This window comes from Hesperophylax consimilis, chromosome 16 (genome assembly GCF_061612785.1).
Source record: "Hesperophylax consimilis isolate HC1 chromosome 16, BYU_Hcon_1.0, whole genome shotgun sequence".
Taxonomy (NCBI): domain Eukaryota; kingdom Metazoa; phylum Arthropoda; class Insecta; order Trichoptera; family Limnephilidae; genus Hesperophylax; species Hesperophylax consimilis.
The window spans coordinates 15,706,968-15,734,821 of NC_142851.1; the positions used below are offsets into that span (position 1 = coordinate 15,706,968).

A 27,854-nucleotide genomic window follows, 5' to 3' on the forward strand; every position below is an offset into this window, starting at 1 on the left:
CAGACCTGCTAAGGGTTTCCTTTTTACTAATGATCTATCAACATTTTTTTTATTTCATGTGACATAATTAAAATGTAAATCAAATTCAAAAGCATGCTTGCACCACAAAGTGAAAGAATTTTTATACAAATATTGCATTTACAATATTACGCATTTTTATTAAAATTAAAACTAAGAATTAAAAAACAAATACCAACACTATCAGCCTGATAGTCCCATTTGTAAAATGAATGGTTAGGTCCGCGAGTTTATTGTTATAGGTACCACTAATCCAATATATAAAACTATTTATATCATTAACATGCTTATAAAAAATAATTTTAATAAATTGTAAATACCTGAAATTATAATCTTTAAAATCTTATCAATAATTGCTACATGCTACAGAAAAAAATTTAAAAAGTATAAACATTTAGACATTTCATCGTTTTTCAACAGATGTCTCTCATTTCTCTACAATACATTAATTATAAACATGTTTAAAAAGTCCCGTGAATGTTTATTTTACACAAATTCTGTTATAAATTGTATATAAATTTATTTGTTATTGAATTCACTGTTTATTTAAAGTTATAACAAAGTCCTAAAATTAAAAATAAGTATTATTTTTCAATGCAGTTTCTAAATTCACGTTAAATAAGAGGTGTAATATCATAACATATGTATTTTTTTATTATTAATTTAGTATGAGCAATTCATAACATAGAAATAGATACAATTTTTATTATTATTCTAGGATAATTTTTAGTTGGATAAATTGTGATTGAAAAATTATTTTGTCAAGTGAAAAACGAACAAGCGATTTTCGCCGGTTTTCTTAAGTGCATGAAATTTTAAAAAAAACTTAAATAGTGATGGGTAATGTTATCATAAATTTATTTATTTAATTATTAATACCCCAAACTAGGCAAATGCCCGTATTATGGTGGTAACATAAATAAGAAAATATAAAAACAATAATAAATGTAGAATAATGTTCTCAGTTTACCCGCGTAAAGTAGTCCTTAAAAGGACTTTTTAATTTATGACGTTTCGGACAGATCTCACTGTCCATCTTCAGAGGCCTTATGTCCTGAATTTCGTCTCAAACTGAACGCTTTCGCGTGTCTGTTCGGTCCAGAAGTCAAGATACAAGAAGATACTAGGATGAAGTATGCGTGTTGATAGTGATTTGACGGTAGAGGGGGTGGGGGCGGGGTTGGCAATATCAAGCAGTATGCGTGTAGCGACCTGATTGGGTTGCTTTGAACTTGTTGGAAGTGTTTCTGAGAATTTTGGAAATGCCGGTTTTGGGTTATTTTGGTCAATTATAACTTTCCAGGTGTTGGGAATTCTAATTGAGTCATTTCTGGTATTCATATTATTTTTATGTTTATGAATTTCAATTGCTTCGCGGTAAATTCTTTTTGGCTCATTGTATATGCTAGCTATTGTTGTGGTACTATTAAAGTCCATTTTATGACCTTCATTAAGGACATGTTGCACTATGGATGAAGTTAAGCGTTTATTAGTGACATCCACCTTGTGTTCTGCAATTCTACATGATATTTTTCTGTTACACCGTAACGCTAATAAATGACAGTGAAATCTATGTAAAATAAATTAAAAAAAAAAACAAATTAAACAAATATTTAAAAAAAATTATAAATGTATATTCATATACCTACATATTTTATATCTACCATGTCAACGCAGTGCATTTGTATTTATTTATGTTTACGCACTCCGACGTATAATTTACAAATATGTATGTAACTACTTATTAGGAAGAAAGCTACAACCGAGAATTCAACAACAATAATTGTTATTTCATCGGAACCATGCTGTAGTTTTCGTCAGCCGCGCGGATGTACGGCTTGCAGTGGAATGAATTGGGTATTTCTGTCTCGTTCTAAAAAAACGTCCGATCGCGAGCCCGTCTTTTGAATTCTCGTCCGCTGGTTAAGACGCCTTAAGTGTCTTTCTTCAGTCAGACAATGATTAAAATTCAGGAAGCTTTCCGGTTCCGTTCTGCCACCTTCTATCAGCCAGACGGTAATTTTTTTTTTATTGAGGTCTATTTTATCCGTACTGCGTTGCTGCTTAACCCATTATACGATCTTAGTCTTGTCGAGTAACTGTGATCTACAAGATTATGAAGATTGGGGTTGTTCGTATAGCACATTATAAGTGCATGAATATATCTTTTTAAACCTTGTGTTTAGTTATATTGAACTTTAAATACATGTTCGCAAAATTTCCTGACATAAGTAACATTCTAAACCATTTTGATAACAATCAGTTGAATTTCATGCGTTTGTGAATTTAATGATTTATTTATTTTTTTATAAAACCTATAAACTTAAATTACGAAATGTGGGTAATTTAATTGGCTTTAAAAGACAGTGAACAGTTTATCTGTTTTCTTTCAGTATGATTTTTTTGTAATGAGCGCGGGTGAATTCAAAACCTAATGTACGAAAATCTCCAGAGCTCAACGCATTTTATCGTAAATACCTTATATTGTAGATCACAAAAGCTGTGTTAAAATATACACATTCGGTAGAAAAATATCAACAAATAATATTTAAAAAAAAAAAACAAAAAAATAAAAAACAAAAAAAAAAATAAATAAATAAAACAAACATAATATTATTTGGATAGTAAAATCATAATATTATTTGCGTAAAATCATAATATTATTTGGATAATAAAATCATAATATTATTTGAAAACAATAAAATCCCTGAATTTTGACACTTGATTCATTTTTGTAGGGTTAATTCAAGCATCATGTGCTAAAGTTAGCAGTGATTTTTTGCTGGTAAAGGCTTCCTTCCTATGATTATCAAATGATTATATGAGAACCGCACAAGAGTTCCAACTGCCCGGCACTAGTGGCACTATGGCATCTCCAATTTAGGAAATGTTGTGAGGCAAAAGAAAAGGATGACAAGATAATGAAATTAAGTGGTTCTTCCCAGTCTCAGCACATTGAGGATGACCTCGTCCACGGTTTGTGTCTCGAAGAGGAGTTTCATGGCGCTGTCGTCAATGACCACGGTCAAGAGAAGCTTGGCGTTCTCCCGGAGCCTCTGGGGGCGGTCTTTAATCTCAGCGGCGGCCGGGATATGACCACATTTGGTTATCAAACCCTCCAGAATCTAAACAAACATATAATGAAATACAACTTGCCGAATGACTTACATAAATAATAGAAAGAAAGGGAGATATGGCATGGAAGTTTGCCGACTGTTACCGAGGTATGACAAAACTGCATAGACTATCTAAGCGACAGAGCCAATGAAAGTTTTACTTTGGCTTGTAGGTAGAAACAAAGACAGGGTGCCGCTGTGTGTGGATGGAATTTGTAGAAGTATGGGTAAACGATTTTGGCGACACTTTGGTGCCCGCGCTTACATCTCCCTCGTTTCTTTTTCCATGATGACATGCTAAGAAAATGTTTGTATTACTGGTAATTACATAGTAATACTGCGTGATGTTTTAAATTAAGTGAGTAAGAGAAATATACATATCCCCTTAATAATAAACATATTTTTATAAAAATTTTACACAACTGATAAACAACCATTTACCATACATTAATGGTGGTTTATCAGTTGTGTAAAATTTAAAACACATTTATTAGTAAGGTCCATATTGTGTAAATGTTTACTTACTTCATCAACTGTTTGGTTGGACCAGTTGAATGTTTCAAAGTTTTCTTTGTCGATCAGCAGGTCCAATAACTCCTGGACACTGGATGCCAAATACTCTTCTGATAGGGGAATATCAACTATTTCCACCTGGAAACAATTATATTGGCTTATTTATAAACAATTTTCAATATTAACAAGACGTACAATCATCATGACGACCAGAGAGTTGGATCTGACATATCGGTCAATCGGAATCAATCGGAATCAACGCAATCAAGCAACGGTCAATGATCACATTCATGGAAAAAGAAATGTGTCTCTGGCCTAACACAATTCTATTACAGTATGCATAAAATGAGTGCAAGGACATTGTGTGCATTAAGTTTAGAAGTGAGACAGATGTTGTTGGTATATCAGTTGATTTTAAGCTAGGCTTGGTTGGAATGATGAGCTTAGCGAGGCTTGACATAATCCGTGTACAGGTCGTAAGTCTAGATATCACCAATATTACACGTATTGTATATGATTTTAATAGAGGAACGTGTTTCATTTGTCTTTGTAAAACTAAACTACTGCCTATGTGAGTGGTATATCTATGCTTCTAGTCGATCGTGAATTGAGCGGGTTATTTTTTAGTCAGCGCCCAGGTCTCGCGACCTACTATCCCAACTTTAATCTCGCGGCCACTCTTACTATCTACTCTCACGATCCAGTTGCCGGAGTGGCGAGGCGAACGCGCATAGGTTGCAAACACCCGGGTCTCACGACCCACTCTCATGACCTACTTTCACGACCCGGTTGCCAGGCGCCAGAGCGGCGAGGCGAGTGCACATAAATAGCACCCGGGTCTCAAGACCTACTTTTGCGACATACTCTCGTGATCTATTCTTGCGACCCAGATGCCTGGTGCCGGTGTAGCAAGGCGATCGACGTTTTTAAATCGTAATACAACAATTAAAATAAGTTCATTCTTACTTTAAAATAACATTGCAAAAAATCTATGTACTTAAGTGTTTAAGGAAATGTTTATATTATTTTAACAATTGAAATAATTTAACTATAAAATAAATTAAGACTGAAAATTTTATTTTTGAATAGTGGAAATGTTTGCAGCTTTCTGTTATTGTATTTTTTGTTGATTTTGCAATGAATTTGGAATTTCTAATATTAGTTTACTATGATATGTTTAGCAACAATCAATTTAAAATTATTTGTTATTTGCTCGAGAATGTAGGTAAATTTAAAATGTTTTACTTTTGAAAAAACAAACATAATATTAAATTGATGTGTCCTCTATACCTAGCTACTGCTTCATGGTGTTTTATTTTGGTGTCTGCCGTCTGCACCATTACTTTCCAGGTATTGTGGAATTTAAAATAAGTCGCTAGGAGTCTAGGGCAGTTGTTATTAGTGTAATTACTCTCTTAAAATTAATATATTTATTTACTTGGGGAAAAACGTTAATAATAATAGTGGTGTTTCTCATTAACCGTTCCATTGTATTCTTTTATATTTATAACTACTATATTCATGTCTTCTCTTCTGATACTTTGTAATATTTGATTCATTAATTCTTTTGAATCTTCTTGTATTATGTATGCGCATTGTTTTTCCGTAATATGATGAAGATGTTCACACTAATATGCGAACACTGCAAACAAAGTATAAATATAACTTTCATAGAAAATCATGTAACCTAACAGTAAAAATGATGAAACACTAAAATTAAACAAAAATCATGCAAACAATATTTATATTGAACATAGCAATCATAATAATCCATGTGCACGTAACTCCGGCAACTTAAAACTGAAACGGCAGTGACAATTCATTTCAGTTTCAGATTAACCATCTCTATTTGTGCATTACGATAATGAGAATTGAGACGCCCGGTCTACAGAATTTCACATTTGTAACAACACATACAGTACCCACTAACTACCTAAGTCAAACAAAAGTGAAAGAGCTGGTTTTCACGACCTGCTCACGACGCTGGTGGGTCACGAGAGACCCGAGTTGTGTAAAACGATCAATTGACCCATCTCTACTTCTACTGTCATCGCGAGCTTTCAAAATGTCAACGACAGCAGTTTATTTGGGGTTGATTTTTGATTAAGTTCCCCACCTCAGGATACTAATTTTAAATATTATTTGTTTTGCTGGAGTCAGTCACTCTTCTTGAAATTACGACTAACTAATCATTGAAAACAAACTGTCCTGACATTGAAACTTTTAAAATTCCTTACCAGACTATTTTGGAGTGATTATCAATTAATAACATCGACATTCCTCATCCCTCGATGAATAAAATAGTCAATTATTGAAGACAATATTAGCGATTCCTAAACGAATATTTCATACAGAAAAATCAGAAAAAGATACGGTTACATCTAGGACTCGAACCCGGGACCCTTACCTTGCCGGGAAACTGCTCTACCAACTGAGCTAATGGGACCTATCTCCTTAGGTCATATTTAACCGTATCATACATCGAATACGAACTACCGACATTGCCTTCATTTTTCTTCCCGCACATTTTTACTGTCTGCTATCTTTATGTATGATTCCTCTGCTGTCTACTAAGTCCTCCATCACGACACAAGCAAAACTTCTACTCAGTGTGACGATACAGAAGTTTTTAAATATTGTTGGGTTATTCATAACCTGGGAATGTTTGTCTTTCTTAACCTTTAATTGCTGATGTGGGCGTCTGTTAGACGGCACACATACATTTAATCCTATATTTCCCTCTCCTTCTGTCCTACCATTCCATCCATCCAAGTCAAGGCTGCCCAACCCCAGGCCCGCGGGCCACATTGTGGCCCGCGAACGAATTATAATTGGCCCGCGTGAACCATTTTCAAAAAACCCGCCAATCCGCCAATTTGAAAAAGTGTCGCGGGCCCGCGGTAAAACAAACAATGCAGCTTGCGCGCGGTCACCAGTGTTGCCAACGAAGGCTTTGTCTGTCACTGTTTGTCTTTGTCTTTGTTTGTCTGGCTGTTGTCAGCGACGAAAAATCTAACCTGTTGAACTTACTTTTAAACAAAAATGCACCGGTTTTTGATATAATATTTTTTGCGTCCGAAATAGAATCTTGTAGCCACCCCCCCCCCCCCCCCATGGAATTCGAAAAATTTTGTGTGGGGAATCACATATGATGTTTTTGGGTGCGCGGATATTTTTCTCAGCGAAGTTCCGTAACAACCCCCCCCCCCCCCCCCATGGATTTTAAATATTTTGTGGGAGCACTCATTTTGAATTTGTCTTGTGGGGAATTATGTTTTATAGAAATTCTCTAACAACCCCCCCCCCTCATGGAAATAGGAACCGCAAGGTTTTCAGTGGCCCGCCAGTGATTCAAAATCGTCAATTTCGCCCAACCGTTAAAAAGGTTGGGCAGCCTTGATCCAAGTACCTTCCTAGCATCTCTTGCTCTACCGATCAGTGTGCATTGCGTCATCGGCACAGTTGCAGTGTTCGTCGTATGCAAAGCGACCTGTCTGGTAGGCGGGTGGTCAGTAATAATGTAAGTATTTACTCGCTGTCTCTGAGGCAGGTTGTCAGTATTAGTGTGATTCTATCATAGAAAATTACAGACTTATAGTCAACAACAATATGTAATTTTATGTGGAATAAACACATATATTCTCTCAGTCATGCGAAAACACGGAACCTATGGAAAAGTCCCTTTTCATGAAACCGCTGGCTGGGGAACGCCTTTTATCTCAATTAAAACACAGAGTTGGTCAAGACAAACCTCCACCACCTCGACCAGAAGCAGTACATAACAAACCTGCTGTGACTGACAAGAAAATTGATTGGTATATCCATATCAACTCAAAAACTTTTGCCTGTTGGTCATGTAAGAAGCCCATATGCATGGGTGGCAGGAATATGACATGTCACCATAGCAGCAATATGACATGTGCTAAAATTCACCTACATGGAGAGGCCTGCATGATTTTCTTTATTTAGATTTATGGACCTAGTGTTTAGTTTTATTATTTATTTATTTATTGGATGATTTTTATTCACATACATGCAAAAAACTAAGAAAAAATGCAAAAAATTAAGAAATGTGTTTTTTAATTTTGTATGTATTTTTTTAATAAAAACAAAAGCTTGTTAAATTTAATTATTTTTGTCATATAAGTTAACCTTTTGAACGCGTTAATTTGCTCCGTTTTATCTTTACCCGTACACGGTACATATTTTCAAATACCTATGCACGCAATTAAATATCAAATTATAGCATTCTGGCATGATTTGAACGATTTCGGCGCATTTTTTTTTGAACGATTCGTTCTTAAGTTCAACAGCTCGGCTGTGGAACGAACTGCCGGCCTCTGTGTTTCCTCCCTCCTACAACATGGGACTCTTCAAGACCCATGTTCACTACTTCCTCTCCACAAAAAGACCCTCCACACAGCATCCCCAAAGATGACATAGGCCCTGAGGGAAATTATTTTCTTCAGGGCCTCCTGTGTGGAGTTAATATTAAAAAAAAAAAAAAAATGATTTTTTGGACTATATAGACAGAACAGATTATTCTCCACAATATGAAAACAAATTCTCGTGTGTCAACACTCTTAGATGTTTATAAAAACAAAAACATAAAATTTCATACAAAGACGTACCGTATCTTTTGAATGTGGTCCCGCCATTCACTCGGCGTGTGTGTACTTAGGCCACTGCGTTGATAGACACAAGTGGGACACCATGATCACTTATTATTTTTAGTTATGAAAACTTTTTTTAAAACTCAACACTTAACCGGTCAGCAACGTAAGCAGATATACACGATAAAATAACGATAGCAGTCAAGTACAATAAGCGTGTTTACACGTCAACGCGTGTGTTTCCACAAAAATCGTCATAACTCCGTTATTCTTCTAGTGACATCCCTAAAACAAAAAGTAGAATATTCGTATTGAATGAAGCTTCACATCTCTATTCAAAGTTATCCATAGAAACCCGTAAAAAGACCTACTCAGTGGAAGCAAATTTTACCCGCCAAATCGTAAAACGACGCCAAGAAAGCCGTTTGACGTGCCGACCCGCCTCGCAAGTTTAATTATTTTTTTAAAAATATATTTTGTATGAAATGGTCAAAAAGTGAAGTGACAGAATTGTTTATTGTACATTTGTACGATGAAATAAGTGTTTTTTTTTTACATTATCCGTGATTTTAGTATCGTTTTTACATAAAACATTACAGGTGAGTCATTTTTACAATTTTTTCATGTTTCCATTCTAAATTTAAATATTTACAAATGTTAATATTTATTTATGATACAACAATTTGAAAGCCTATTTTGTAACCTTTCTAAAACAGTTTTTACTATTCGGCTCCGTTCAGTAATGTTTCATTTATAGAGCTTTGATTGTGAGGCGGTAATAACACAACGTTTTCGTGAAATTGACATTTCGGTAAAGACATCTTAGCTTCAAGTTCGCGAAAAGTCGGAGGGGTTAAAAATAACACATAATTTTTATGTCACTTAATAGATATTGTTTTTTAAGCACTTTAGAGGAATATCTGACGGTCACATTTTTTTGGAACTATGGTAAACTTTAAAACTGGGTTCGATACATAAAGACACACCACATTCTTTACATACGTATCTCGTTAACTGCATTTTTTTATTTTTCAATCAGCATACACGACATCGTCTATGCAGTTTTTTTTATTTTGTCGGTTGATGGAATCAATTAGTGGCATATTTAGGCAAAACCCGAAACGGGTTGAGGTGGGCTGATGTAATAGGCTCTGGTATTTGAGAAATCTCTGGTTTATATTCCTCAACTAGCTGCATAATAACGGCCAATTGAAAATCTGCTGGAGATTTTTTTATACCTGTCACTTGGGTGTACAAAATAAATGAATTCAATAAATACAGGTCAAGTATGTGAAAAAATAGTTTTTTATACCATTTTATGGTCTTCCTCATACAGGATAAACTGCTCAGCATCATGTCAGTAATCAATGACACAGGCGGGCTTGCGAATGGGTTGTTTAGTTTGGTGATTTATTTTACTGGTTTCCTTAAATGAGTTATCGTGCAAGGTAGTTAGCATATGTACATCCCTTTTATCACACCATTTTAATGCTAAAAGGGGACCGCGGCTTTTTGACTCAAATTCGCCTTTTTCCAGTTTAATAAATTTTGGCATTTCCTTTCGGTTCTTTTTTACCGTCCCACAGGCATTAGTTTTTTTCGAATGCAAAAAATTGAATAACTTTGGACTTGAGTACCAATTGTGCCCTTTGCCAAAATAATCAGTTAGGAGTGTAGTAACAACAGCGCCGGTTATTCCCAAGTTTTATTCATCTGTAATTTCCGTGCCTTCTCCGCAGTAAATTATGAAATCTAGAATGTATCCAGTTTTCACATCACACAAAACATACATTTTGATTCCAAAGCGATGTCGTTTTGATGGAATATATTGCTTAAAAATAAGCCTACCCTTGAAAACAGTGATACTTTCATCTACACGTAGGTCTTCATAAGGTATCACAGACTCCTTAAATAGTGTTCGGGTGTGATTTAAAATGAACCTTATTTTATAAAGACAATCTATAGGAAGTGAATTTGAGTCACAGAAATGTAAATTTTGCAACAACAATTGATATCGGTCTCTACTCATGATCTGACCAAAAATAGGGGAACTTAGAAATATATTTGTACTCCAATACTCTTCAATAGTCAAGTGTTCGTTTCTTGTCATAAGCATGGTTATTGCAAAAAATAGATACATTTCTTCAATACTTGTGTCCTTCCACTTATGAATTCGTAGGTTCGCATCAAATTCCTTTGAAATGAGAAGAAAAGTATGGTAGTCGTTTGTTTCTCGAACAATTTCATTCATAATCGAGCGATTCAAAAAATGTTAAAAAAAAATCACTTTCTGTTAAATTTTTGTTAAATTGTTCAGAAACGCCGGATTGAAAATCATCAAATTCGTGTACTATTGGAATATGAGGTCCAGACACCCAGGAGTGTAGCACTTCTTCACTTACAGACTCATTCGCTTGAGTTTCTGTATCTGAAAGTTCCGAAGGTTCAAATTCATCTTCGGACATTTCATAATCAGAATCCAAAACATTCAATATATTTTCAATTTCATCATCTTCCAAACTATGGGCCATTTTTTATCCGAAAAATCAAATGAATTAAAAAACTAAAAACTTTTTGTGAACGTTTCCTAATAATTTTTGAAATAGTATATAAAACACGAAAATAACACGCACTTTAGTAATATATAACTAATGTATATAACAAAATATATTAAAATTAATAAAGCATATAGTAAAGTCAACAGCTCAGTTTTGTAACACAATAAAACGTTAAAAAATATGCGCAATCGGCACAATATGGTCACTCGTGGATACAGTAAAATTAAATTTGGTAGACGAAACACAAGAAATCAAAAAAAAAATTATTGATTTCTGAAGTGAACAAATTAATTTGAATTTTTCGTAATAATTTAATCTTACAGCAGAACACAGAATGTTGGCGAGGACTCCACAAATCAACTCGGCACGCGCAAGCGCAGATAACATACTAGTACTAACGCCATCTGTTGACAATATTGTAAACTAAAGCACTCAAAGGCGCGAAGAGGCGCACTTGATTATGGATCTTTTTTTATGAAATAATTTTTTTTTTTTGAGAAATTCTTGTAGATGTCAGCATCGTGATAGTTCTACGAATGTCCAAGTGAGCAAGAAATATATTTATGACGAAAGAGCGCTGTAATATCGGCCATCAAAGTTTCCGTATCAACTTAATTCTGTAATCCGAAAAAATTTGATTTTTGCGAAAATAAATCATAATATTTCGTAAATCTGAATCTAAAAGTCGGCCGTGGCGGTAAAACGACGAAAAATGTATTTTTACGTGGTTATACATCGTCCTAATTAGTATTATTATTTTGTAAATCTGAATCGATTTACACTGGAATGTTGTATTTTTCAAATTTATTTCGAATATCCGAGTTCGAAGGGCCGAGAAAATACGTTTTACGTGGATATATGTCGTAGTTTTACGAGTTTACACCAAATATCTGAATTTAAAGGGTCGGCCGCGAAATTTCGATTTACGCGTAAATATCAGTGGCGGCCGGTGGTCAAAATATGTGGGGGTTCACCGGATTACAACATTAAGTCATAAAATAAATTAAATAAAGGTACATACCTATTTATAAAGAAGTTCTATTCTCTGTTCATTTTGTTTAGCAAAGACCTCTATCAATGCTTAACACTGATAGTGCGTTCAGTCTGTCCTGGCTCAACGTGTTAAAAGATTGTATTCTTTTTAACGTTGAGAAACATCTTTAGCTTTCAACTGAGGTCATCCCAAAGGTCACGAATGGTGCACAAAAGTTTTAGTAATTTTACAGTCTCGGGAAAGTCTTCTAATAAACAAGTACTATAAAAAAGTTGTAAAATTGATAAAGCGCCGTTAGCTTTTGAAAAATCGTCGCGGGCGTAAATTGCACAGAGTTTACCTTTTAGGTACTGAACTTTATTTAGGAAGTCATACGTTTTAAGCGTCACATTGAAATCATGTTCTGGGAAATTTGACCTGTATCGATTTTTATTAAATAGCTCATTATGGTGTTTACCTTAGGCACGGTAGCCTGAATCCAATTGCATTCTGATGTCAACTTTTCCTAAAACCTTTAAGCTCAAAACTTTTTGTAAATGTAAATGATAAGAATTATGTTTTTTGATTTTTTCAGAAAGGTGAGTTACATCAGTAACACCGCTGATTGTCCAAACTGAATCAACATCGTAAATTAAACACGTAAAACAAAATAAACTATTCAATTGATCACATGCACAGAGCTACAAGCTTTGTTATACATTGTTTTGTTAAATGATCGAGTAAACTTCTTCGATCCAGATTTGCACTCTTATTTTATTATCAGTTCAGGTTTTAGGTGGACCGGCATTTTTTATTATCACTTTGTTTTCAAAACTCGACCTATTATTCTTAATGTATTCCACATTCAAACTCATTCTTAATTTATACGTTGAACAAACACAAAAGTAATCATAAATTAGTATAACATGCAATTGATATGCCTTATTAATAATTGATATACAAGATTGATATAACCTGCAATTAAACTTCAAAACTTTCTCAGAGTAAGAAAAGTTTTAAATTCAAGAGACAATGCCTGGCAACGGCGAGTACTGACTGAACTGATAATAAGTAATCTGACCATCACTCATCTCTTAATGACAAGTTTTATCCTGTATGCTTGTATCGAAGAAGCGTAACATTCGCTGAAAAATAGCAGATGGTAAATTGAAACAACGATATCGACAATAATATCAAACATACGCGTTTTAGTTTAACTTTCTACTGAATAAACCGTTCCTTCTGATGTGGTGGTAAAACTCCGAACGCCGTTCTTGATATGGTATTATTTGCAAAGAATAGTATGTAATGGTATGGACCCACGCTTTCGACTGTTCCACAGAATATGCGACAAAGCAGTTAAATTTTGGATCGCAATCGAAAACGAACTGCTACGAACATAGGCACAAGTCAAAGTCGGTCTGCAAGTTAAGCGCGCTTAATAAGTAGGTACCTTTTGAATGAGATATTATAACCGAACCGAGTTTCGTATTGTGATTAGCCATGTCGGAAATCTTGTTGGTTGTTCGGCGCTCGGGAGCACATATTAGCTGGCCGCCACTGGTAAATATATTGTATAATTACAAATTTATTTCGAATATTTTAATTTAAATGGCCCGCTGCGACGGAAATCGGCCGCGACATCTCGATTTACGCGTAAATATATCGTATTTTTACGAATTTATTTAGAATATCTGAATTTTAAAGGGCCCGCCGCGACGGAAATCGGACGCAAAATTTCAATTTACGCGGAAGTATATAGTATTTTTACTAACTTTACTTTACGGCGCGACGGAAATCGGCCGAAAAATTTCGATTCACGCCGAAATATGACATATTTTTACGAATTTACTTCAAATATCTGAACTTAATAGGCCGGCCGCGACGAAAAACCTCTGATAAAATTCGATTTACGCGGAAGTATGTATATCATATTTTACGAATTTACATCAAATATCTGAATTTAAAGGGTCGGCCGCGACGGAAATCGGCTGCGCATTCTCGATTTACACCGAAATATATCGTATTTTTGCGAATTTATTTAGAATATCTGAATTTAAAGAGCCGGCCGCGAATTCTGGTTTTACGTGGAAATATATCGTATTTTTACGATTTTAAATTCACATATTTGAAATAAAGGGCCGGCTGCGATGGAAAATTACCGCGAAATCTCGATTTACGCGGAAATATATCGTATTTTTACAAATATCTCAATTTAAAGGGTAGGCCGCGACCGAAATCGGCAGCGAAATCTCGGTTTACGCGTAAATATATAGCATTTTTACGAATTTACTGCGAATATCTGAATTTAAAGGGCACACCGCTACGGTAATCGACCGCGAAAATAAAGAAATAATTGGTATTAATACGAATTTACAGCTAAAATACCACCCGGATTTGAAGAGGCGGCCGAGAAAATCGATTTTCGGCGCATATTTTTTTTTTAAATTTCGAATTACGTGGGAATTCGTTAATTCGAAATTTGATGTCCAGTGGATTTCGAATTAACGAGGTTCTACTGTTACCCACGTCTTCAGTTAATGGTTAAAAAAAATCCCGAATTCGAATTGAGTACATACCGGGGGTTAAATAAAAACTGGTTTCATGACAAAATAGAACATTGAAGAAAAGTCATAAATATTTTTTTTAAACAACCAAACCTATTCTATCATGTTCTGTTTTACAATGTTCTATTTTATCCAGTCGCCAAAGAAACTCACCTCAACTTCCTCAGAAGACTCGGCAATCTTCTGCAGTGTGTCGAGAGAGCGGTCCATGGAGCTGTCATCACAGGAAATCATTGAGGAAATATCTTTTACAGCTATCTTACAGCTCTGGCTTTTTAGCTTAGATTTTAGTGTGCCAATCTGTGAAAGAAATTTAATATTGTACGTACCAACCAAACAAGTAGTTCTGTGAACAGTAGACTTGGCTTAATGTTGATTACTCCGACTTGACTGCTTGCAAAAGTCGCAACGCTCATGCACTCTGGCAAGAATGAAAACATACTATCAAACATGGCTACCATCTAGACGGGATCGAGTCCAAAACAGGACATCGCTAAACTTAGTCAATTATATAACTAGCTTCAATCGAATTTTGTCCAAAGAGATACATAGTATATTGTATTCTTCAACCCTTGAGTAACCTTCATGCCAGCGAATCCATAGCGGATTTGTAAGGAACTCACTGCACTCGATTTTACGATATTTTGAAACTTAAAAAATGCCTGGCCTGTCCTGGCATACTAAAATAAATTTTATTTTCTTGGAAAGGAAATAATGTAATTTAATTATAGCTTATTATTTCGTCACTTGCAAACATTGATTTTTTATCTGTGAAAAAGCATGTCACAAATTTCGTGCCAAATGTCAAAATGTTTCATTTTCAAGTCATATATCAAGTACATACAGTATTTATTTATTGTGAAGAACACTTATTATGCTGTATTATAAAAATAAAGAATATTTTCGTTTTTCTTCGTTAGGTATATTATAATTTCTTAGAAAAAAAAAACATTTCTCAAAATAAAAGTAACCCTACTTTCCAGGATAGCTACCAAGCTATCCCGGGGAAACTACATAGGATTATATATAAACCCATTATTTAGCAAGATGGTACAATTTAAAAAACAAGTAAGTTTTTAAGAAAATAGTGTCAGCCAGCACATTGCGGGCCACTCTGTATTTTTAGCAGGCAAATTGAAATAGCGAGTAATAAATCAAATTAAAATAATTAGTGCAGAAAAGCACGGTACTTACTTGAATGCTCTCCGTAGCGTCAGTGACCTGCATCAATATGTCTTCAGTTATTTCACCAGACTTGTTCGCGTTGGCCGTTACAGAAGCTGAAGTGCATGCACTGGCTTCAGCATCACCAACTTTATTCAGTTTAGACTTCATTGCATCGAGCTAAAGGAAAAGAAGAAAACTATTACTATCTTGTGGAGTTTGGATTAAATTATAATAAACTTTGGATTCGGATTACATTATAAACGATGATTTTTCACACCACTCTCTAAACACTCCTGGCACTAATAGGAGCAAACCTTTTCAGCAATATTGGTGAACTACTTTTTGACTTTTGCGACAACAAACAGAAGCAGGCTGAATTTTTGTATATTAGAATTTAATTTTATGCAGTGGCGGCTCGTGACGTTTGGGTGTACTGGAGTGCTAATACAAGGTTTTCCAATAAGAGGTGTTATTTTGAATAGCCCGCTATATCGGTAGATGTTACTTTTGAAGCTGTCATTTTTTGACATTTGACAAGTAGAAACTACGCCATTTATAAAAATGGAACGATACACACTTCAACAACGCACTGAAATTATTAAAATTCACTTGAGTGAATCAAATGCAAATCATCTTGAGTGATGAGGCCCATTTCCAGCTCGGTGGCTTCGCCAACAAGCCAAATTGTCGCATCTGGGGCTGGGAAAACCAAAGAGTTATTGTTGAAAAGCCTCTCTATCCTCAACTTGTGACTGTTTGGTGCGGTTTATGGTCTGGCAGAGTGATTGGACCTTACTTTTTCGAAAATGGGGCTGGAGCAACAGTTACGGTGAATGGATTGCGCTATCGAGAGATGATTAATGATTTTTTATGGCCGGAATTGGATGGTATTGATCTGGACAACGTTTACTTTCAACAAGACGGCGCTACGTGCCACACAAGCAACGAAACCATTGATCTTTTACGATTGAATATCAAAATAACACTTCTTATTGGAAAACCCTGTATTAAATAAAATGGCATTATGATAGAGAGATATTCAGTATAACCAAGGCGATACTAAATATCTCTAACTAAAAGTAATATAAATATGATATACCTTGACTTTCCTAGCCTCTGCCAGCGCCTCCTGGTACTTTTCCTTGTGGCGGGAGCGCAGGTGTCGCAGGAGGCAGTCGAAGCGGATGAAGGCGCGAACACACAACGGGCAGGAGCGCGCCGCCTCCCGCCGATGCGTGACCGAGTGCGTCGCTAGCAGGGCGCGCGTCCTGAACGCCTTACTGCACTTAGTGCATATGAAGGCTAAGGACAATTTTTTATTAATCTAATTAATTTCTAGGTACAAGAAAAATAACAATGCATTTAATAAATTAGCATGGCCCTGTCCATAGGTAATAGAAACAAAGGTAGAGATGGCATGGAAGCTTGCAGACTGTCGCCGATCAAATGTTGACTATCAAAGTCAACAGCGGAGTCAATGAAACTAATGCGTTTGTTGTGTAGGTAGACACAAATTCGGGGCACCACCGTAAATTAAATGTGATTTGCAGTAGTAATGGTGATCGATGATGGCAATACTTTTGTATAAGCGGCTCCTCGTTACATTATCAAATAAATAAAAAATTATATTTAAAATTATTTGTATGAAATAAAAATATGTAATAAAATATTTTTCAATATTATGGATTACGTTTATCTTCAGAGTGTGTAACCATGTGCCGGTTCAAGTCATCTTTCTTCATGAAGGATTTCTCGCAGCCCTTCACTGAGCACTCCAACTTGGCGGCCCCCTCATGAACATACTTCTCATGTGTGACCAATCTGAAATTAATAAGAAACCATATTTTGCATATAACTACCCAGGCACCTTATCCTAATATGTAGTCCATAATGGTATGCTGATACCAACACGGATGTATGTAAGTGAGGCGTGGATCTGGCAGAGGAAGGATGAAAGTAGGCTGAACATCAATCAGTTTGTATCAACTCTAAAACTCTACCGAGATTGTAATGTGTTCATGTACAAAGTGAATATAATAATACAATCGGATACAACTAGACGAAACACAGAGAACACAAAAATTATAAATGCTGTAGAAATCAGATCCCTGAGGCGTGTACGTGGTAAAATCATTTAATGTGGAGATCCAGAGAGAATGGAACACTATAATGTAAACGTAATAAACAAGACAAAGAAAGAGACGCTTAGATGGTTTGGACATTTTGTTTTGTGAATGCTTGAAATTCTTTTAGGTTGTGTACAGGGTGTAACAGCATCTACCCAAAGGATTTTAACCAGCTGAGCTTATTGGGAATAAAAATGTATATGTCATTTTGATGCCCGTTGACATTTTTTTTCAATTAAAAATAACAACAAAAAAATTTCATTGCATGTCGCAACTGAGTTGGGTAAAGTCTAGCGGGTCACATGATACTCACTCCGTCTGGTTCCAGCAGCCAGTTATCGGAGGAGAGAGAATGCATCGCACTCGTAGCAGTGTGATCAGTGGCGACGTGTGATAGAATTTTTTTTTGTTTTTATTTAATTGAAAAAATTATCATCAGACAGCAAAATGACATCTACATTTTTTATTCCAAATATGCTCAAGAATTGCTGCAAAAATCCTTAGGTACCTGGTGTTACACCCTGTATATTAGATTTGTAAGGAAAACAAGGAAAAAGTGAGAAAAAGTGAGAAAAATTATTTTTAGTTTAAAAAAAAAACTTTCATTTTATTTTTACAGAGAAGATTGACTTACTTTTATCAATGATTTTCAGATATATTCTGTTGCTTATATTTTGGTTGTTTTTTTGTCGATTTTTGTTGATATTCTGTTTCTATAATTGTATGCAATTTTCTTATTGTACAATATTTTGTAGTATTTTTGAAAATATTCTTTTTCCATTTTTGTAACTATACATATTATTATCTATATATATATAAGCACATAGACTAGCTCCCCAGTTTGACCTGAGAATATTTCTCTACAAATTGGGTAAACAAAAAAAAGTGATGTCTGATATGAAATGTAATATATTTTTATCTCTTGTGAATATTTACTTTTTTTCTAAAATAAAAAAAAGGATGACTTAACGCACTTGAGTTTCCTGTTGAAGGTCTGATCGCAGTATTTGCACTTGAAGCCGAACTCCCCGGTGTGGTGGAACATATGCGCCTTCATCTGTGTGATCTGTATGAAGGACTTGCCGCAGTCAGGGCAAGTGTACGGCTTCTCCTCCATGTGCACCATGGTGTGGCGCTTCAGGGTCTCCTTGGCACCGAAGCTGCGCTCGCACTAGGATTTTAGTCACTTTCATTGAGTATTATTTATTTATGTGTATACATAATATTGAAACTTACAGAAGGCGGTTGGTTTATTACAGATATATAATATGCTGATTGTCTTTAGGGAAAAGACGATAACCCTTGTGTTGTCTTACCCCCCATAAAAAGAAATCAGGGCCCAAAAATGTAATTCTTATTGAAAAAAATCAGTTAATTTAATTTAAGTTATCCCAAATACACAGTGAGGAAAAATGACTTGACCTATGTGCATTCCATAATTATTATTCTGCATTTATTATATATTGATTTAACATGAAAACATTGAAAAAATATTTTAATGACAAACTTATAAAAAAAATATAAAAAAATTTCACATGAATTACTCTTAAAAATAACCCATATCACCCATTTTCAGTATCAAGTATATTACTATTTTCTGTATCAAGTATATTACTATTTTCTGTATCAAGCTACTCTAACTACTTACACGTCATCACATCTACCAAACATATAATGTAACTATTTTTTACTTTCTCACTGTAATGTACTTACTACAGCATGTAATACCTATCATATTATTAATTACTTATAAATAACTACAATATTGTACTGTGCACTCCTCTTCCAAACACAAGCTAACGCTTCTATGAAAGAGTAATATTCAAATCACTCAATATGATTTTATACGTAATTACTTTATTTCTTTAATCAAAATAAAAACTTTTTTTTCTCTGTACCTTAAAAATTTTAAAACAAATTAACCTTACAATGTACCTAAATCAAAACGATTATTTTTTATTGTTCATCTATTCTTTTCATTATTTTTTACCAATAACTTTAAATATCTACTTTCTTCCTAACCTGTAATCATAAACTGTGCGTTTCCTAAATAAACTTACGTAAAAAATACCATTCATTCACAGACATAAGAATTAATAGACGAGAAGATAATGGCGAGGGGTAAAATCAACTGTTGAAGAACGAAGGGGGTGAAGCTGACTGTGATTCGTCAATAAATCAATCTGACAGTAAATAGGCATCTCGCATTATAATATCACCATTTACTTCTTAAAAGTAAAATCTGCTTTTGAATGAATAGACATTTTTACATGGGAGCGCAAATTACTCGCCACGTTATGAACAAATTTGCGAAGTCCAAATTCGGCAAAAAAATTCGGTTCTATTTTCAGAGTCGAATATTTCGTTTAAGTATTTAGTTAAGACACTTTTATAAATGTTCATAATTTACTTCCCAGCAACCAACCAGCTTTGTGTTTCGCGTCCAGACGTTTCTCGATGTGATAGTAACAACTGATTCATATTATACGATGTGAATATGCTTAAAATAAAGTAAAATAATGCTTATATATGGAATGTAATACAACAATTGGGTTTATTCTCTTTTTCACATCTATTTTTACAAGTTTTCATAGCACAAGTCAACATTTTGCCGTGTTATTTCGTAAAATGAACCGATGATGCCTCGACCATAGTTCGCACAAGAATGATGACGTCACATTTTCAAATTTCACTTGAGGCCATACGCGAGCACAGCCGGCTCCAATGGAACCGGTATGGGGAGTGGGGATAATACGCTTTTAATCACTTAGGGCAGGTCTACTAATATTCATATGTCTATGCATTCATTCTTAAAACCTATTAGTATTATTAACAAATAAAGGCTTCATTTCACACTCCTTGGCAAAGGAAATATGTATAGGACTTAGTGAAAGCACAACCATCATGCTGTTACGCTTGAAGGCTGATCAAAATTTTATCAAACATCGACGGGCTGAGAATCGGCAGTTAATGGAGACGATTGTTTGAAGTTGTAACTGTTGAAAAAATAAAATTCGAGGGCAGAGCTGAACGGGAAAAAAATTCCATTAATGTGTTTCTTTTTCCACAAAATATACCAACAGCGTGGCAATGGATAGTAGAAAGATTATAAGTGATGGTCTTACCTATTTCAATTCCTTGTAAAAACTATTCCAGAAGATGAAAGCAGACAATAAAGGGAATGGTTAGTAAAGAGTTTTAGGTTAATAGTATTGATAACATAAAATTAACATACAAATAAGATTTTTAGTTACCTGATCACATTTGAAGGGCTTCTCGCCGGTGTGGCAGTGCTCGTGTTTGTCGAGGGCCCCTTTGGATTTGAAGGCTTTCGGACAAATCTTGCACTTAAATGGAGTTTCCCCTGAAACCGGAGTGGAAAAAAGCAATAGCCTTAAAAAACAAAAAAAGATATACCTGCAGTATACTTCAGAAACATCAAACAAACTTGTGGTAGTAAAGAGGAGGGATTAACCGTCGCATTGCCAACAGGGGTAACCAAAAACTCTGAAATTACTATCCTTATTTTTTCAAATGTTTCTGGCTTTCACTCTCCAATCTAGGACATCATTTCAAATTATGGAGAGAGAGAAGGTGACTTTACAAATTAATTTTATTTAAATGGGCGAATTTCATAATTATTTGGAAGATTGGAGTAGAGTTCAGAGCCCCGGGAAACATTTATTGGTTAACAACAATCACATCTGCCATAGGTCACCCCCAAGTGGTTTGCTAAGTTGACTTAGCAGGTGTGCCCGGACTCAAGGGATGAAGTTTGTCTAGGTCTTGAGGGTGGGTGCGTCTGCCCACCTACTGCGTGGCGGGCTGGATTGGCAAAAACTGGTTGAGGGAGACCTTTTGACTTCTCCAGCGGGACTCTGTCGAGCCATCGCCTTGCACCTGAGTGGGAAGGATGGTTTCATATGTCCGTCACTCCTGGACACACTGACCCCCAGATCCCTACCCACCCTTTTCCTTACCCTCTACACAGCACAAGAGGGGAAATTATTGTATTTATCGATAATTTTTATATCCCTACAAAACCTATAAATATGTATGGGGTATCTCAGTGACCCCTCATGATGTCCAAGGTTAATAATAAAATTATAAATAATAATTACCCACCCTACAACTGCCCTAAGCCCATGGGATTATGGCATTTCCAATTGGGATATGTTGTGAGGATGAAGGAAGAAAGATGTGAGGGGAAGGATGACTATTCAGATCTACCTCTTTCACCAGGGTGATCTGAGGGTATCTGATATTAATAATGTATTACCAGTGTGGGTGCGCATGTGGATGGCTACCATTGTTTTCCCCTTGAATTGCTTGCTGCAGATTTCACACTGGTATACCTTCTTAGCAAACCCTTTCCCAATATGCATCCGGAGGTGGTCTCTCAGATTGTCCTTGCGTGAGAATTCCATACCACAAACCTAAAAAAAATGATATAGATATATTCTTAATTAATCAGGTCTCTGAGAATCTTTTATATGAAAGTTTATCTAGTAAACATAATTTTGGTTACCTCACAAGGCAGAATAGTTTTCTCCCTCCCATCACAGCCAGTTTGCTCCAAGTGCCTGCTCAGGTTGTACAATCTCGAGAATGTCTTTCCGCAGTATTCGCACGAGTGTCGTAGGGGGTCGTTGCTGTGCGACTGCAAGTGCTCTTGGAACACCTTCTTATTAATGCAAGACAGTTGGCACAAGTCACACTTAATGGCCCCCTCAACTGAAGAATGGTACTTATTCATGTGCTCTTCAAAAGTTTTCTCGAGCTTATAGGACTTGTTGCATAGTTCGCATTTGAAAAGAGTACCCTGAAAAAAATAATCTTCTAAAGAAAAATGTAAATGTTCGTTTGTTCAAAATCTTTTCGATTGCTTTGAAATTTTGACACAATGTTGCATTCAAATATGCATGGTGTGTTTTTAGATACCTATATTATATATGTCACCTGTGATATATTTAATAACAAAAGCTTTTTTGAACAACAGCGCCATCTCTTCAAACATGTTTTTTTTTAAGTACAAGTGCGAAATACTAGGGTACAGGTAAGTGATGCCATTCCTACTAAAATTTTGGTAGATCTACTGATTTCAGCTAAAATCTACCGATTCACCGATATTTATGGAAAATCTACCGAAATTTCGGAAATCTACCAAATTTTTTTGAAAATCAGTAAAAATTTACCAAGCTGTCGCACTTTTAGGCAGATAATGGAAATTATACGTTGTTTCAACATAAAGACAGACATACAAGACAATACCTACCATATTATTGTAGCAATTCTATATCAACGTCCCAATATCACACTCCTATGCAACGGATTCAACAGCTAGGAAACAAATACTACGATGTTGTTGATATATTTAGTATGTACATCAATTTCAATATATAAGCATACCCTATTGAAGTTTTTTTCATCAAGTAGTGGAATATTATTATAATAAAGGTATTTAATTTAATTTGACTAACATATAATAATTTTGTCAACTGAAACAGAAAAAAATATTTTGGATTTTTTATGTTTTGTGCCTACATGCTGTGTAGATCAAATTCAGTGATATTTTGACTTTATATTTATTTTTCTGCAATTGTTTTAAATAGTCGTTTCCTGCACTATTTTCATGTATAATTTCGTAAATATTTTTTATATATATGTATGTAAAAGCCTTAATAGGCGTGAAATAAATAAATAAATAACACATAGTTTGCGGGAGAAGCTTAAACGCGTCTTTTGCAAACTGTTGGTAAATAGCGGGAGACGCTTAAAAGCGTTGTACACTTAGAGTAACAATATATTACGAGAAACGTATGATGTTGGTTACTCTGTGAAGTAAAAAAATTAGGCATCAGCTCTCGTGAGATGTGTACTACAATACAATAGCTATAAGATAAACTTTTTTTTTTAATCTTTACATTTCTTCAGTGTTATAGTGATATTGTTTTTTTTTTATTGTTGATACATTATTTTACAATATTTCATATTCTAATTCAGTAATGTTGGCCTCACTGGGTTGTTTACCCGTGCTGAGGCCCCCATTTTATAATATAAGTATTTATACATTTAAAAAAAAAGAAAAACAACATTAAAATAAAGATAAATTTAAACTAAAAATAAAGATTAAAAATGAAAATATAATTATCACACTAAAAGAAAAATATTAAAAGAGAATGTAAATCGGCATTTATAATGATTTATGTGTTTGTGCGTGTTGCGTGTTTTATATTTTTTTTTTTGTGTTGCGTGTATATGTTTTATTCTTTTATATTATAGAATTTTGGTAATATTGTCTTTTTGTTCTTTAATCCATTTTTTTATTTTGTGATTGAATTTATTTTTATTTTCCTCAATTTTTGTTTCAAGTGGAAGACTGTTGAATGCTTTAATAGCGTGGTATTTATGGTGTCTTTGTCCAAAGGTAGTGTTTACCGTCGGAGTTTTTATGTTTTCTTTGTACGCTTGTCTGTTTTTTTTTTTCTTCTTGTTTCATTCAAGACATTCTCTATTTTCGTTACTGCCTACATTCCACTTTAAAAATTTCATACAAAATACCTATTATTGTATGATATATTCGTAATGTGTGTTGAAAAGTTATTTGTTTGTTGTGCTTGAAAATTCATTTGCTACATATTGTTTTCATAATAAAGAGATATTTTTTCATAACAAACATTTAATAAAAATGGACTACGGTAATTTTTTTTATTTTTTATATTAACTCCACACAGGAGGCCCTGAAGAAAATAATTTCCCTCTGGGCCTATGTCATCTTTGGAGATGCTGTGTGGAGGGTCTTTTTGTGGAGAGGAAGGAGTGAACATGGGTCTTGAAGAGTCCCATGTTGTAGGAGGGAGGAAACACAGAGGCCGGCAGTTCGTTCCACAGCCGAGCTGTTGAACTTAAGAACGAATCGTAGAAGCGACCAGTTCTCATGTGACAAATGTCAACCGTGTACAAATGTTGGGCGAGCGTTTGGCGTGTATCCCGACTACGCACCGGTGCCGAAGGGATCAATGACGCTAGTTCCTCAGAGCATCTTCCATTGTAATACCGATAGAACAAGGACAGCATACCTACCTGACGCCTGTGCTCTAAAGATTGCAGTCCGTTTGTTAAGATTGGGGAATCTATCAAACGGACCGCCCGTTTTTGCACAGAGTCAAGGGTTTTTTTCAGGTATTTAGGGGCTCCAGACTAGAGATGGCTGCCAAATTCGACAGTAGGGCGCACTTGCGATTTGTACAGGGTCAGCAGTTGTGTACTATTAAAGTATCTGCGGGCCCTGTACAGTACGCCCAGCTTCTGAGAGGCCAGCTTTACTCTGGCTTCGATGGAGCCCCCATACCTGAGCTGGTCACTTATAGTTACACCAAGCATATCAATGGAAGGCCTTTTAAAAACAAAATTATTTAAAAAATCTTACCATTTATAAATTTTAACTTCTTTTCAATATTTTATAATAAGCCATATTCTAAAACTTCCGGTAATTGTTTGGTTTCGGTTGTCTCCTTATTGTACCTTTTTAAAGTGTCTGCTCAGAAAATTCTCATTTCTGAGCACAAACTGCCTCCTGTTTTATGTTATGTTTTAGTTTTAATATTCGTGTTTTGTCCTGTCCTACTGTTATTGTTATTCTAAATTTTGTCATCACTTTGTATAAACAGTGTATTTAGTGTTATAATATTAGATTTGTATTGGGTAAGGCACACTGTAGGAATAATTTTAAGAACCATTAATACTGAATTACCATTTTTTTTTTTTTAAAGTTTGTTATACGAGTAGTTAAGCGCACTTGAAGTGAAATGACACTAAACTGCGCTTTATAAATTCCATGTTATTATTATTATTATTATTATTAAGGCCTGTTCGGAAGATTGCTTCCGTTGAAGGAGACTAGATTGTCATTTAGATCCCTTTTAGACGTAATCAGACAGGATTGGGTCTTTGAAACATTAAATTCGACGAGATTATTTTTACCCCAGGAGGAAATACTCTCGAGATAACCGTCCATTCTCTGCTTCAAAGCCCTCCGAGCCGTTGGAGTTTGTGTGCCCTTTGGGGGCTTGTCAAACAAAAAGCTATCATGAACTGTACTGTCATCCGCGTAACAATGAATCGGTGCACATGTCAAAAGGTCATTGATGTGCAACAAAAACAAAGTCGGAGACAGAACCGATCCCTGTGGGACGCCAGCATTTATAGAGTGTGAGGATGAGGTGAAACCGTCAGCAACTGCCTGAATCGACCTATCCCTTAAAAAGTCAGCAATCCACGTACACAGGGATGCGGGAAGTCCGTAAGAAGGCAATTTGTTGACAAGTCCTCGGTGCCAGACCCTGATGTACCTTTAATGATATGATGTACCTTTACATAAAGGGAATTGTTTCCAACGATTTCATACTTTCAAACAATATTAGGTAGTGTTTATTGTTTTATATTTTACAAAATATATATATTATGTTGAACATGTATAAAATGTCGACAATACGACAAAAGCGCAGTTTTTTCAAAAATTTAAACATAATTATCATAATTGTTTATCCAAAAATATAAAAATTTGTTACCAGATCATAATAAAAGTTTTCGAATAAGTGCTGAAAATTTTATTTAAATTTGATCAATAGTTCAGAAGTTATAGCTATTTTACATGAAACTTAATTTCGCGCACGAACCTGATAAAAATTGCCCGCTTTGCGGCGTAGATTCGTTAAACCCCCCCCTGATTAAGGGAACTGAGAGTAGGCTGTGACAGTCGTCTATCAGAAGTGGTAGGTAGTGGAATTCCACTAATGATTAAGGGAAATTAGACCCTTAATCTGGTACCTACCAGTAAACTTCAGCTGCGGCTGATAGTCATTAATATTTGTGTTTGTATTGAATAAAAATAAAACTGTTGTGCTGAAATGAAGAAGAAGAAATTGTTTTCCTGCCTACCATAGGGTGATTTCGTACCAAGATAGTAGAAACAAGTTTTATAGTTTGGGTTATAAATAATTGTGCGTAGTTTGAAACGAAAAAATCCAACATGGCGGCACAAGATTGTTTTATAAGGAAAATTGTGAACTTTGAATTACAATGGAACGAAATGCATCTTTCACCATCTCTCCTGATGTAAATAAATAATTGAAATATTAACTGTAGTCATTATGTTGAAACGGAGTGTAATTTCCATAATCTGTGCCTAATAAAAGTACGACGGTTAGGTAAATTTCTAGGTGAAAATCTACATACCCCTCACCTTTAATTTCCAGTCTATATATTCTTATGTCTGTGGTTGCTGCAGAATTTTATTCTATGATATATAAATATTTGACCGTATACCGATTTTAGTCACCAATCTAGGGAATGTTTTAACACTTATCTGAGACTGCCATAAAACAATAAACACCAACATACCTTGTGTGCTGTAAGAATGCTTTCTCCGCAACACCCACACAATTCTGGGTTCAACTCGTTGATAGTATAATCATCAGGGGTGTCATCAGATAACTCGTCTTCAAACTCATATGGATTATTATTTTTAGGGGCCATTTTCAATTCCAAACTATACACTTGTTTGTGTGCAGGTTCTGTTATATTGAAGTTCTTAGAACTAAAATCATTGTGATTCTCCAACAAGTCGACATTATTATTTCCGGTGATGTCGGGCATCGTAAGGCTGATGTCAGATGAGGAATCATTACAAAACTTCAGGTGGCGTTTGAGCCCCAACGTTGTTGTGTATTTTTTGTTACATTTATTGCACATGTATTGAATAATAGATGTCTTCAAGTCGGCTATGGGTTCGGCAGGTCTGCCATCCTCTCGGTTTTTTATTATAATTATCATCTCATCTTTGATGGGGCCATTTGATAATCTGGCCGATTTCCGCACTTTACTCATGGTGATTTCTTGTGGATTACTAGAAAGCAATAAAAAATATTTCAGCTTCACTCGCGAGTACGTATACGCTGAAAGGAATTCACTTGTTGCACTTAGTTAACAGGTACACGTCAAACATTTTATTGTATAGTCGATACAATATGTACCTGGTAAAATCTGTCAACAAAACTGAACGGCTGATGTTATTTCAAAATGTCAAAACATAAATACTGACATACCGGGATACAACTCCTAAAGTCCACCAAAATTCGCCATGAATGAAAATTTAGTGTATCCGTCCGTCACCAGGCGTAGCGGCTTGAGCATGTATCGACG

General features: G+C 35.1%; 1 protein-coding gene across 1 annotated transcript; it reads right to left on the bottom strand.

The window, feature by feature from the left end:
* LOC149416784 (uncharacterized) lies at nt 1-27,854 on the bottom strand. The gene is made up of 12 exons (XM_089640641.1): nt 27,758-27,854; nt 27,054-27,558; nt 22,180-22,473; nt 21,931-22,087; nt 20,906-21,015; nt 18,626-18,822; nt 17,216-17,346; nt 16,625-16,827; nt 15,553-15,702; nt 14,512-14,658; nt 3,660-3,785; nt 1-3,143 (listed from the first exon to the last, which is right to left on the bottom strand). Exons 2-12 carry the CDS (start codon nt 27,537-27,539, stop codon nt 2,946-2,948), a joined length of 2,199 nt encoding a protein of 732 aa, XP_089496767.1. The 5' UTR covers nt 27,540-27,558; nt 27,758-27,854; the 3' UTR covers nt 1-2,945.

Bases quoted from the DNA above. Each gene is read 5' to 3' on its own strand.
- LOC149416784 (XM_089640641.1), bottom strand. From the start codon at position 27,539: ATGAGTAAAGTGCGGAAATCGGCCAGATTATCAAATGGCCCCATCAAA. The intron at 16,828-17,215 runs GTAATCCATAAT...AATTGTCCTTAG, and splicing joins TACACACTCTGAAGATAAAC to CCTTCATATGCACTAAGTGC. The intron at 15,703-16,624 runs GTATATCATATT...CTTTTCCTTTAG, and splicing joins CAGAGGCTAGGAAAGTCAAG to CTCGATGCAATGAAGTCTAA.